This window comes from Ctenopharyngodon idella, chromosome 20, assembly GCF_019924925.1.
Source record: "Ctenopharyngodon idella isolate HZGC_01 chromosome 20, HZGC01, whole genome shotgun sequence".
Taxonomy (NCBI): Eukaryota; Metazoa; Chordata; class Actinopteri; order Cypriniformes; family Xenocyprididae; genus Ctenopharyngodon; species Ctenopharyngodon idella.
The window spans coordinates 19,792,228-19,805,508 of record NC_067239.1 but is presented as its reverse complement, the minus strand read 5'-3'; the positions used below and the strand labels follow the sequence as shown (position 1 = coordinate 19,805,508).

Below are 13,281 nucleotides of genomic sequence, written 5' to 3'. Positions count from 1 at the left end.
TCTAAGGCATGTACATTACCGTGAGGATCATTTATATGGGTTTTTCTCATTAGCATGCCTGTCAGCGGTCTGTCATTCTGAAGAGTTAACAGCTGCTTTAGCCAACACATTGACACACAGTAGATCTTGTTAGCAGACATTATATCACTAAAACAGCTCAGTGTCACATCTATCTATCTATCTATCTATCTATCTATCTATCTATCTATCTATCTATCTATCTATCTATCTATCTATCTATCTATCATCTATATCAATCAATCAATCAGTCAATCAATCAGCTGGTCACTTACTTACTGGCATTTCCCCCCCAGTAGATATTCGACTTTTAATAAAAGGCCCTGCAAACACTACACGATGTGGATCAACAGCCCAGCATATGATCCACATCACTCTCTGGTATGGCCCTGCAGGGTCATGTCACAAACAGGTTGATCAACAAACCATTGCTCCCAGTGTAATGAATGTTAAAAAGCATTTGGGCCCAACAGTTGCCACACTCCAAGTGGTGGTCTACTGGTAAGCGCAGCTGTCTGAAACAGGCAAATCCTGTGTCCCCTTCATGCCCTTTTAAGGAGACAGGACCCTGTCAAAGTGCTTGTGTTGGTTGCCTGCTTTGTTTGACCACTGGGCCTCCCACACAGCAGCGCTTCTTAACTGACGCTCATAGATTACAACCCAGTAAATATTGCCATGGTAGAATTACAACTGTTACTGTACTTTAATAGCCCGATAGGAACACCCAAATTCCTTCATTTATCTTTCCTGAACATCATGGATGCACACTTTTCACCAGAATGATACTAAACCAGACTATAATTTCAAAGAAGCCATTAGCAATGATCTCATTTTGCTAAACAGCATCATCAGAGCTATAATAAGATGCTAGTATCGGTCACAGTATACGTGAGGGTTCAAGGGAATCCGAAAGGATTGTGATCTGTAGATATCTATCAAGCTATGGTGAAAAAAAAATGGCTAATAATAGCACATCTAACAGAGGCTTGAACTTTATGATGCTCAAAAATGCTCACACATAATCCAACTTTGGCACAGCAAGCCGAAAAGTCTATAAGAAACTCTAGAAATCTGATAACAAAAGGTTAGAAAATACTATCACGCTGATATCACAGTCTTTTTCAGTCAGGCTTGAGCTTTGAGGATCACAAATAGAACATTATCTTCTGTTCACCAAGCCTGAAACAACACAAGATAACACCTACACGTCAAAACAGGAGGCAATGCCAAATGGTGAAATAAAATGAATTTGTAATATGCATGTCTTAACCCAAAGTATATGCGTAGAATCAAACTACAGTATTTCACAAATATAGAGGAATATACAGAGGAAACAATCTCTGTTTTCTCACAGTGTCGAGTGAAAGAGATAACGGGGGAGAAGGTGACAAATAAGGAGTTGGAGCCAAGCAAGCAGCACTGAGGAGCAGCACTGATGTGTCGCCAGGAGCACCTGTCACTCACCATGACCCTAAAAGGACAGAGCTGGGCCAATCAGAGAACAGCAGTTGCAGAGAAAGGACACAGGTCCTTCCTAACACCCCCACACCTCTCAGCTGTCTGGCATGTTATGGGCCCGATCGCATACCAGGGTCCAGGCCATTTGACAAAGGTGGTGTAACTCAGGTCTGGCTCCTAGATGTGACCCCACGCATCTAGTGTTACATCCCCTGTGTTCTGAACTTTCAAATGCCTGAGAAGTCAGATCATTTTTTTTTTTCATCACTGACCTTACACATATATTGGTATATTGTTCCGTGTCAAAGGTCATGATGTGTGATTTCCTGACATTCCTATAAGTTTATTTGTGTGGTGTACACTCTGAAAAAAAATGGTTGGGTTAAATGTTTGCTCAACCTGCTGGGTAGTTTTATTTAACTCAACTATTGTTTAAAAATTACTGTATTACTTGCTTAAAATGAACTCAAAATGTTGAAAATTAACATTTATTAATATGTTTATTAAATGAACATTTATTAATAAGTTTAATGAATAATAATTAAATGATAAACATTTATTAAGTTGCTTATTAATAAATGTTCACCTTTTGATTATTATTGTTGCATCCTGTAATTATGTGTCTGATTTTTAATTTCCAACTTATTTGGGGTTCGTTTTAAGTCAGCCATAGTAATTTTAAACAATAGTTGGGTTAAATAAAACTGCCCAGCAGGTTGGGCATACATTTAACCCAACCGCTGGGTTAAAACAACCCAGTCGCCAGGTTTGTCCATTTTCAACCCAACTTGGGTTGTTTTTAACCCAGCATTTTTTAAAGTGTATGTAATGGCATCACAAACTTGCATGTGCTATTGTCTCGTTTTGCCTAAATTATATTGTAATTCTGGTCGATAAGATTAATACTAAAATAGCCAAATTCACTTGTATCATTTAAAATGACTGATTTTTTATTATTATTTTTTAATTTATTTAAACAAAATCGTATAGAATTTTAATATTGACCATTTATTGGCCAATATTAAAATTCTATACGATTTTGTTTAAATAAATTAAAAAATAATAATAAAAAATCTGTCATTTTAAATGATACAAGTGAATTTGGATATTTTAGTATTATTTATACACTAACATTTTGAATTAGCTTTTGTTTTATATTTCTCATAAAATGTAATTAAAGGTTTTAGTATTTTTCTTTTGTAATTTTTATTAATATATTTTTAATATTTCTATTTAACTTAAAAAAAAAATTTTTTTTCAAGTTTTCAAGTAATTTTAGTTCTTCAGCTTAAACTTATTTTATTTCAGTCAGTTACCAAGGCAACATTTCCAATTTTTGTTTGTCTACGTTTAAGTTTTCCAACTAATAATTATATTTTATTTTATTTCAGCTGTATTTCAATTAAGGAAAACAAATTTTAATACATTTAGTTAACAATAGCAACACTGATTTCGCCATTACATTATACAGTATGATACAGTATGTACAGTATAAAAAATTCATTTTGATATTTGCTAAAGTTTAACAGTTTTAAATTATTGTTTTTAAACATTACTTTTAAAAAGTGTTAGATTACATCAAAAGTAATCTAAATGTAAAAATAGGAGAAATTAACATGCACAATTAAATCAAATATCTGCTCTGCCCATATGATAAAATAAAAAAATCTCTAATATGGTCCGATAACCATAGCTATGGTATTTGGTATTATGGTATCTTTAGAAGAATGGCATCATGAAACAGTTAGCATAATTTTTTTTTACCCATATTCAAAGAAAACAATGCTGTTCTTTATGATTAAATCACATCCAGTAACATTCAGTAATCGTTAAGAATTATTTAATTTTTTTTTGTCACACGTAATAACAGAACATGACATAAAACATTACATAATATATTAAAAGAGATGGAGAACAATGAAAGAATAGTACTTGGCTTCTTTTGACCTTCCATTTGGCTCTGAAATAATAACAAACCGTTTTCCACTGCTTATTTTGCTACCAAAGAGGATCTGTCACCTCTTAAGAAACATCTGTCCATTTTGGTAATGCTGGAGACCATGGAGTACAGGATATACTGGCTGTGGGCCATTTTCTAGCATCTCTTATTTGGTGTTGTGTGAACTCCTGATCCCGCCCCTGAACTCCAACCCCCCCAACCACTAGCATATTTAAGGGGCATCCTTCTCACATGCCCTTCATCCCAGTGGAAACCCCAGTCTTGTGCTACAACTTGGTGAGTGCTTGCTACTTTATCTCTATGGACTACTTCAGGGAAGACAGACACACAGACAGACAGAGAGAGAGAGAGATTTGAGAAGGAATAACCCAACACTTCATCTCCTACATGGGAAGGAACATAAATCTCTGGAATTCATGATGCAGATGGTGGATAATTGGCTGATTTTACATCTATGGTTTTAGCAGAAACTGCTTTTTCTGATAATTGTTCATCTTCTGTGCTAAGATAAGTATCTGTAGCTGTAGCTAGAGAAATGTATGAAAAGGATGGTTGGGCATAAACAAATAATACTCGAAGTATTGAAGGATAGCAGGATGAAGCAGTGGTAACTAGTTGTATTTGACTGACTGAAGGATTCATTGGATTGGAATCCATAGATCTAGATCTCATAAGGGTCACTTGAAAATGCTCTAATAAAGGAAGTCATCAACAGATGTAGTGACGTGGCACATGTTGCCAGTGGATCTCTTACAGTTTCTAGACAGCTGAGGAGGCGACCCTTAGGTCCTGCTCTGTCATTTGTCATCAGACAACTGCGAAATAGCTACAGATAGGACACTCGGTCAGGGGCTTCTGTTCAGAATGACAAGAGCTGATGCCTAAAATAGTTTAAAGGGGTTCTGCTGTGATGCTTTTGGCCTTTTATTGACCTTATCTGATGCTACATTTTCTATCTTGACCAGTTTGAAATGTAAATGAAAGCTAAAAGACATATAAAAGTTATTTAATATGTATTTTATTAACTTTGTTAATAAAATACAATCTCCGAACATGTTTTCTTTCTTCTATAGGACCATTCTAAAAAAGACCAATCATGTGTGACGACGATGAGACTACCGCACTCGTGTGCGACAATGGTTCTGGTTTGGTCAAGGCTGGATTCGCCGGTGATGATGCTCCCCGTGCTGTCTTTCCCTCTATTGTTGGCAGACCCCGTCACCAGGTGGGCCTCCAATGAATGTAGTAAATTCCTGGTTCCAGCCTAGAAAGCGTATGCAGTGTTTTATACAAACAAACTGAACTACAGATTATAGATCTAACCCATGACTTGTTTACCTTAGGGTGTGATGGTCGGTATGGGTCAAAAAGACAGCTATGTGGGAGATGAGGCTCAGAGCAAGAGAGGTATCCTCACTCTGAAATACCCCATCGAGCACGGCATCATCACCAACTGGGATGACATGGAGAAGGTAGAATTATTACAGAATTCTAATTTGTTTTTCATCTATTAATCAAACATAAGGATTTTCCCCCCTATTAGTTCGGTCATCAAGGGATTCACTCCATGCATTTATCCATTCATTTTAATACATTTCAATGTTTTCAGATCTGGCACCACACCTTCTACAACGAGCTGCGTGTGGCCCCTGAGGAGCACCCCACTCTGCTCACTGAGGCCCCCCTCAACCCTAAAGCCAACAGGGAGAAGATGACACAGGTAAGCTAATGCAGGGGTTTACAAACTTTTTTTTTGCCACGGACCAAAATATGAATGTCCCCTCGTGAGGGACCCACATGTTGTGGTGGAAGCATATAATAGCAGCCATATATTTTCAAACCCATTTATACTGTAAAAATGAGTTGTAACAGTAGCCTATAACTTTATTAATGTGAAATTATATAAATCTTATTTATTAGTTTTATTTATTTATATTTTTCTGAACGTTTTCACGGACGCTCTAGCGCCCCCTTGTGGCCCCCTGAGCCTCGGGTTTTACATTAACAGTATGTGTTTACCATTACTGGTGCTGAAACCAGTGTTATTTTAGTATCATTGAAATACAATTATTGTTGTCAGTATTTTGAATTCTATCTATCTATCTATCTATCTATCTATCTATCTATCTATCTATCTATCTTTAAATCAATCAATCAATCAGCTAGCTGGTAACCATGATTCTGCCAAGTAAGATAGTAACATATTTTGTTGATCCTGGAAAATTTTGTCATAACCCTATTCCTACCCCTAAACCTATCCCTACCCATAATTTATCCCTAAAATCAGAGGGAAATGATAGGTGAATAACACTGACGTAGAAGCACCTAACCCTGGTTGTAAGCCTAAACTTGACATAAACTGTAAACTTTTCCCTCAAATCTGATTGGTTGATTGGAATGTTGTTCCAGGATCAACAAAGATGCTGATCCAGGAACATGTTGTACTTGGTAAAATCACGTTCACCCTAGAGAGCTAGTGTTGTTTTAGTATTATTTAAAAACTATTATAGTATCTATCTATCTACCTATCATTTAATGTGTATTTTATTTCAAGTAATGAAAATGTTTTTTATGATTGTAGTTTTAGTTAACGATAATAACCCTGACTATAATTTCTCACTTTTCAGATCATGTTTGAGACCTTCAACGTCCCTGCCATGTATGTTGCCATTCAGGCTGTGCTCTCCCTGTACGCCTCTGGTCGTACCACTGGTCAGTGTCTATCAAATCAATTAATTCCTATATAAATCTGTAACGGAAACAATATATACTTGACATGCCAATCGAATACTTGATATGCCAATGCATCATGTTACAGGTATCGTGCTGGACTCTGGTGATGGTGTGACCCACAACGTCCCCATCTATGAGGGTTATGCTCTACCTCACGCCATCATGCGTCTGGATCTGGCCGGTCGAGATCTCACTGACTACCTGATGAAGATCCTGACAGAGCGTGGTTACTCTTTCGTGACTACTGGTGGGTGCTCTATGAAGAATAACGTACAGTCATGTACACAAAATAAATGTTTTCATTGTCTTTTCCCAATATACTTACTCTTTTCTCTTCCATAGCTGAGCGTGAGATTGTGCGTGATATTAAGGAGAAGCTGTGCTACGTCGCTCTGGACTTTGAGAATGAGATGGCCACTGCTGCCTCTTCCTCCTCTCTGGAGAAGTCCTATGAGTTGCCTGACGGCCAGGTCATCACCATTGGAAATGAACGTTTCCGCTGTCCTGAGACCCTCTTCCAGCCCTCTTTCATTGGTATGTTTAAGTTGGGCCTTGCATCAATGCATGTTGCTGTTCATACATCACAAGTGCTCCCTCCTGAAATATGCAAATATCACTAACATAGTTTGTGACATTGCACTTCACAGGTATGGAGTCTGCTGGCATTCATGAAACCGCCTACAACAGCATTATGAAGTGCGACATTGATATCCGCAAGGATCTGTACGCCAACAATGTCCTTTCTGGTGGTACCACCATGTACCCTGGTATTGCTGATCGTATGCAGAAGGAGATCACTGCTCTGGCCCCCAGCACAATGAAGATCAAGGTAAACTTTTAACTGACTAAATGAGCTCTTGTTTGTTTTATAGCTCTAGTTTTACAGTCTAGCTACATTCATGTTCTTGTGTTTGTTTTCTAGATCATCGCTCCCCCTGAACGTAAGTACTCCGTCTGGATTGGCGGTTCCATCCTGGCTTCCCTGTCCACCTTCCAGCAGATGTGGATCAGCAAGCAGGAGTATGATGAGGCAGGTCCCTCCATCGTCCATAGGAAGTGCTTCTAAACCTCCAGTCCCACTCAAGTCAATCCAACTAACCCTCCGTATGCATTTGTATTGTGCCTTGTGCTGTATATACATGTACTGTTGTAATAAAAGTTGTGAAGTGTAACAGTATTTTTGGTCCTCTTTGTGTTTTGTCTTTAATACTTGCAGCTATTAGTCACATATGTTTACTCAACAAAAGCTTTTAGTTTATTAATATCAATTTCATCTTAAATTCTGTAAATATACTGTATACTACATAGTACTATACATTTTTTGTTTTAAAAGATTTCTAAAAAAACAAAAACAAAAAAAAAAAACAATTCTCAAAATTTTACACACAATGTGGAAAATAGACCAAGTCCAAGTGCAAAAAAGGTCCAAAAAGTCCAAAAGCAAAAATGCTTTTCTCTAGCATTCTTAAATTATAGTTATTCAAATTTTTAAAATCCTCAAAAATACAGAAAAGGTGGGACATTTTGTAAAATAAAAAACAGCAACAACAAAAAAAACAATCTGTGTAAACAATTTGGTACTTCTCTTGAACCTTTATTTAATTGACAAAAGTACAAAGAAAAAATTTCCAATGTTTTTTACTGTCCTTAATAATTGTATTTTGTAAATATAAACCAATTATGAATTTCATGAAACACACTCCAAACAAGTTGGGACAGAGGCAAAATAAAAGTGAAAAGATTACAGAATATCCAAATTAAACTGTTTTGAAAGAGTCCACAATTAGCAGGTGAATTGGTAATAGGTGAGGGTTTCGTTTCATGTTTGGATATAAAAGGAGTGATTTCTCAATGCAAGATTGAAAAGTATTTAGGTCTTACACCATCTACCATACATAATATTGTGAAAAGTTTCAAGGAATCCAGAAAGAAATCTCAGTAGGGAAATGTTGCATCAATTCTATGCAGAGATGGCGCCAAGTTCTCTGGCCCCGAGCTCATCTTAGATGGTCAAAAAGACAGTGGAAATGTGTGCTGTGGTCAGATAAGTCAACCTTTCAGCATGTTTTTGGGAACAACAGACATCGAGTTCTCAGTCCCATGACGATCAGACCATCCAGACTTTCATCAGCGACCAGTGCAAAAGCAAACATCTGTCATGGTAAAGGGGTGCATCTGCAAATGCAATGGATGACTTCCATATGTGCGAATATGCATATTGCCAAAAGTTTTGGGACGCCTGCCTTTATGTGCACATGAACTTTAATGACATCCTATTCTTAATCCGTAGGGTTTAATATGGAGTTGGCCCACCCTTTGCAGCTATAACAGCCTCAACTCTTCTAAGAAGGCTTTCCACAAGGTTTAGGAGTGTGTTTATGGGAATTTTTGACCATTCTTCTAGAACCGCATTTGTGAGGTCAGGCACTGATGTTGGACGAGAAGGCCTGGCTCACAGTCTCTGCTCTAATTCATCCCAAAGATGTTCTATCGGGTTGAGGTCAGGACTCTGTGCAGGCCAGTCAAGTTTCTCCACACCAAACTCGCTCATCCATGTCTTTATGGACCTTGCTCTGTGCACTGGTGCGCAGTCATGTTGGAACAGGAAGGGACCATCCCCAAACTGTTCCCACAGAGTTGGGAGCATGAAATTGTCCAAAATGTCTTAGTATGCTGAAGCATTAAGTGTTCCTTTCACTGGAACTAAGGGGCCAAGCCCAACCCCTGAAAAACAACCCCACACCATAATCCCCCCTCCACCAAACTTTACACTTGGCACAATGCAGTCAGGCAAGTACCGTTCTCCTGGCAACCGCCAAACCCAGATTCGTCTGGATTGCCAGACAGAGAAGCATGATTCGTCACTTCAGAGAAAACGTCTCCACTGCTCTAGAGTCCAGTGGCGGCGTGCTTTACACCACTGCATCCGACGCTTTGCATTGCACTTGGTAATGTAAGGCTTGGATGCAGCTGCTCGGCCATGGAAATCCATTTCATGAAGCTCTCTACGCACTGTTCTTAAGCTAATCTGAAGGCCACACGAAGTTTGGAGATCCGTAGCTATTGACTCTGCAGAAAGTTGGCGACTTCTGCGCACTGTGTGCCTCAGCATGCGCTGACCCCGCTCTGTGATTTTACGTGGCCTACCACTTCACGGCTGAGCTGCTGTTGTTCCCAATTGCTTCCACTTTATTATGATACCACTAACAGTTGACCGTGGAATATTTAGTAGTGAGGAAATTTCACGAATGGACTTATTGCATAGATGGCAACCTATCACGGTACCACGCTTGAATTCACTGAGCTCCTGAGAGCGACCCCTTCTTTCACAAATGTTTGTAGAAGCGGTCTGCATGCCTAGGTGCTTGATTTTATACACCTGTGGCCATGAAAGTGATTGGAACACCTGAATTCAATGATTTGGAGGGGTGTCCCAATACTTTTGGCAATATAGTGTACCATTGACATGGAGGCATATATTGGGATTGTACAGAAACAAATGTTGCCATCAAGATGACATCTTTCCTGTGAAGCAAGCCATCTCGGCCTCATTCTGCGTTTGCTACAGTGGTTTCTTAGACACTTTACACTGTAGAGTGGATGTGCTTGACTGGCCTTCCTGCAGTCCAGATCTGTCTCCTATTGAAATTGTATGGCCATCATAAAAAGGAGTCAATTAGACAATGATGACTACAGAGCAGCTGGTATCAGGTGAGATTGGGCAAAAATTCCACTTGCAAAACTGCAACAATTAGTATCCTCAACTCCCAAACGATTTAAAAGTGTAATTAAAAGGAAAGGTGATGTGACACAGTTGTAAACATGCCTCTGTCCCAACTTTCTAGTGTGTTGCAGCCATCAAAATTTGTTTATATTTACAAAATACAAATACGTTGGTCATTGAAAACGAAAATCTTTTCTTTGAACTTTTGTCAGTTAAATAAAGGTTAAAGAGAATTAACAAATCACAGATTCATGATTTTATTGCATTTTACAAAATGTCCCAACTGTTTTGGAAATGGGGTTGATAATGTCAATACCATCATATTTATGTAACTGCCGTGTAAACAAGTAAACACAATTAAATGTCACACTTATGTGTCACACATTACATTGGGTAGTACTTTAGGGAAATATATAAATATTGAATTAGCTAAGATATAATTATATATTCCATAAATATTGTAATATAGCCTAATTCATGCCTGTTTGCGAGAATAGACTACCACGGAAATCATTGAATTATTGAACCATTGCTGTTGGCTATTATTCTTTGCATTGTAGGCTATGGGCTATTTGCACTGTAAACGTTAATCTATTATTATTATAATTCGATTAAAGTGACGACGCGACACACCTCACATGTAGCCAAGTGACATTTATTATAGACAATACTTAATATATATAATAATAATAATAATTATAAGGAAAATATGAGGTTTGTTCCCTTATGGGCCTACCGTTTCCATTAAAATACAGCAGCATGTTTTAACGGATATGTGCTCGTCACTACGTAAACCAATGATAATTTGTAGAGGCGAGATGATTCGGCTGCTTGGCAACAGAGGAAATGAAGCGAGGAGGAGGAGGAGGAGGAGGAGGACGGCATCTGTGTTGAACCCGACACACTCTCTCTCAATCCAGATTACATGGTAGGTTATCCCTTTGTATTTGGTTAACTATTTATTCTTTATACAACACGTTGGATGTTTAGCTTTTCTGAACAACGAATATTTTTCTGAATGTGCGAGTATATAATAACGGCCTATGTTTTTATCAAGCCTGTTTACTTGTGACGTAGTTACATTCAGGGATGTGCGTTTTCTATGAGCTCAATAATATCTAAATTATAGATCATATAATCAAATTTATAACCCAGTTTCTACATTATTTGGTCGGTGAATATAAAATAATAAAAATAATGTATATATTTTATTTACATATAACGTTTTAGCATACATCGCAGCAAAAAATTTTGTTTATTGTCGGTGTAGTGAACGTCAACAATGGGTTCGGCTCCGAAAATGACACACACGGTTCTTCTGAGTGTCATCATAAGCTCGATGGCCGTCGTTTCTGGCCGCAGTCCACGCACGGTGGATCAGGTGTCGGAGGCGGATATCCAGCGCCTGCTTCATGGTGTGATGGAGCAGCTGGGAATCGCGCGGCCAAGGGTCGAGTATCCCGCGCACCAGGCCACCAACATAGTGGGTCCTCTCAGCATCCAAGGTAAGAGTTTCTTTGTATACAAGATGTGAATGATTATATAGGGAATAAAAGAACTTTAAAGTTTAAAGGGTTATCCTTTATATAATACTCATTACGCGGTTATCTTTATCTGTAATTTACACTTTGTCCAATAGGTGGTGCCCATGAGGGACTCCAACATCTCGGGCCTTATGGGAACATCCCTAACATTGTTGCAGAGTTAACTGGGGACAGTGTTCCCAAAGACTTCAGTGAGGACCATGGTTATCCCGACCCTCCCAATCCTTGCCCCCTTGGAAAGACTGGTATGCACATCCAAATGCAACCGAATACAGAAATATACAGTGGTGCCACCATTCACTTAGATTATCAATCACATAGCTAATAACCAGGAATCCATTTTCTGAGGCGAATAAAATTTGTTTAGGAAAAGTTTACCGTTTTCCCCCAAAGGTATGACAACTCTAAACTTCTGTGAATGGTTTGAAAATGGGGAGCATTAAAATGTGATCATGTCTTTATAGCTGCTGATGGATGTTTAGAGAACTCTCCAGACACTGCAGAGTTCAGTCGAGAATTTCAGAAACATCAGCATCTCTTTGACCCTGAGCATGACTACCCTGCGCTAGCGAAGTGGGTAAGTTCACACTTGACACCTTCAAACAGGCCGGAGCAGACTTCTGAGTTTTAATTTAAATGAAATTAATGATTCATTTAGTGAAAAGTAATTTGAAGTTACTTTACTTTCTCTCAGTTATCAGACTTTTATTGTACTAATCATATTTAGAAGGATAAAAGTAACCAACCTGTCAAAACATATTTTTGTGCATTAGCATAATATTTAATTGATGATTCTGTCAGGTACTTTTCTGTGCTTACATACGTACATACTGGTGAAATCAATCAAGTTAACTACATAATAACTATGTAATTTAATACAAAATAACAATATAATATAAAAAAAAGTGTAGAAGGACCTTAAATTACCTCTCTGAAAAATGTTAGTGTCATAGTGGGTAGTTTAGTTTTAGGGTAGTTTGATTTTATGAGGTGGTGACTTCGCATGAATTCGTATGATTCAATTTTAGAAAAAAGTAAGTTACAAATGAGATTTTACGAATTCATACAACTTAGCCACCAATTCGCCAAAATGTAAAATAGTTACAAATTGTCATGAGAGTGCGTTGTAGCAGTTAATGTACAGAGAATGCATAATGTACAAATGTGTAAATACTGGTCTGTAACAGACTGCACTAAATATCTATTTTTTGTCTTTCAGAATAAAGGACTGTTGTATGAAAAGCTGAAGGGTGGGCCAAAAAGAAGAAAAAGGGTATTCTATAAATATGAGAATAACTAAACCATTATTTTTCTTTGTATATTTTGGTTGTATCTTTCTCAATAGATCAAAACATGAATAAGATAGACCACCATTGCATACATGTCTCGTATTTTCAGTAAAAAGTCACAGGATCTGTCACTGACTGTGTTTCAGAGTGCAAATCCATACCTGATGGGACAGAGGCTGGATAACGTGGTGGCCAAGAAATCAGTGCCACATTTCCCTGAGGAAGATGAAGTTGAAACTGCTACAAGCAATATCAAGACCTGAACATGATGTTGTTCATATAATTTGTATGAAAATGACATTGCAGTTTCACAGTAAAGTGAGAATTAAATTATGTGTGATATTCAAATGAATCATATTATTATAGAGCAAGGGTGCAAAAGGTGATTGTAACATGAATGATTATTCTCTTGGCACAACTTTCATTGTAATACCACTTAATCAAATAAAAATTATGTATATGTTCATGTGCAGATATTCTGGGGTATGTGTTTTTACCTTCATGATTCATCTAAATTACAAATATGCATCCGATATGCCTTCATCGTGAAGGACC

The 13,281-nt window shown here is 37.8% G+C and overlaps 2 protein-coding genes across 2 annotated transcripts; both read left to right on the top strand.

Moving 5' to 3' along the window:
• The first annotated feature begins 3,614 nt into the window (after positions 1–3,614).
• Positions 3,615–7,346, top strand: actc1a (actin alpha cardiac muscle 1a). The gene is made up of 9 exons (XM_051875923.1): positions 3,615–3,712; positions 4,510–4,661; positions 4,780–4,908; positions 5,046–5,156; positions 6,064–6,148; positions 6,255–6,416; positions 6,512–6,703; positions 6,817–6,998; positions 7,092–7,346. Exons 2-9 carry the CDS (start codon positions 4,533–4,535, stop codon positions 7,233–7,235), a joined length of 1,134 nt encoding a protein of 377 aa, XP_051731883.1. The 5' UTR covers positions 3,615–3,712; positions 4,510–4,532; the 3' UTR covers positions 7,236–7,346.
• Positions 7,347–10,728: 3,382 nt separating this feature from the next.
• On the top strand, positions 10,729–13,198 carry LOC127502818 (neuroendocrine protein 7B2). The gene is made up of 6 exons (XM_051876209.1): positions 10,729–10,821; positions 11,164–11,398; positions 11,533–11,682; positions 11,902–12,014; positions 12,657–12,710; positions 12,873–13,198. Exons 2-6 carry the CDS (start codon positions 11,176–11,178, stop codon positions 12,987–12,989), a joined length of 657 nt encoding a protein of 218 aa, XP_051732169.1. The 5' UTR covers positions 10,729–10,821; positions 11,164–11,175; the 3' UTR covers positions 12,990–13,198.
• The last annotated feature ends 83 nt before the right edge of the window (positions 13,199–13,281 follow it).

What these genes read in the sequence shown, in the direction of transcription:
- actc1a (XM_051875923.1), top strand. Translation starts at nt 4,533, where the DNA reads ATGTGTGACGACGATGAGACTACCGCACTCGTGTGCGACAATGGTTCT. An exon ending in ACTGGGATGACATGGAGAAG is followed by an intron (nt 4,909 to 5,045) that starts GTAGAATTATTA and finishes CAATGTTTTCAG; the next exon opens with ATCTGGCACCACACCTTCTA. An exon ending in TTACTCTTTCGTGACTACTG is followed by an intron (nt 6,417 to 6,511) that starts GTGGGTGCTCTA and finishes TCTCTTCCATAG; the next exon opens with CTGAGCGTGAGATTGTGCGT.
- LOC127502818 (XM_051876209.1), top strand. Translation starts at nt 11,176, where the DNA reads ATGGGTTCGGCTCCGAAAATGACACACACGGTTCTTCTGAGTGTCATC. An exon ending in GGGTCCTCTCAGCATCCAAG is followed by an intron (nt 11,399 to 11,532) that starts GTAAGAGTTTCT and finishes TTTGTCCAATAG; the next exon opens with GTGGTGCCCATGAGGGACTC. An exon ending in GGCCAAAAAGAAGAAAAAGG is followed by an intron (nt 12,711 to 12,872) that starts GTATTCTATAAA and finishes ACTGTGTTTCAG; the next exon opens with AGTGCAAATCCATACCTGAT.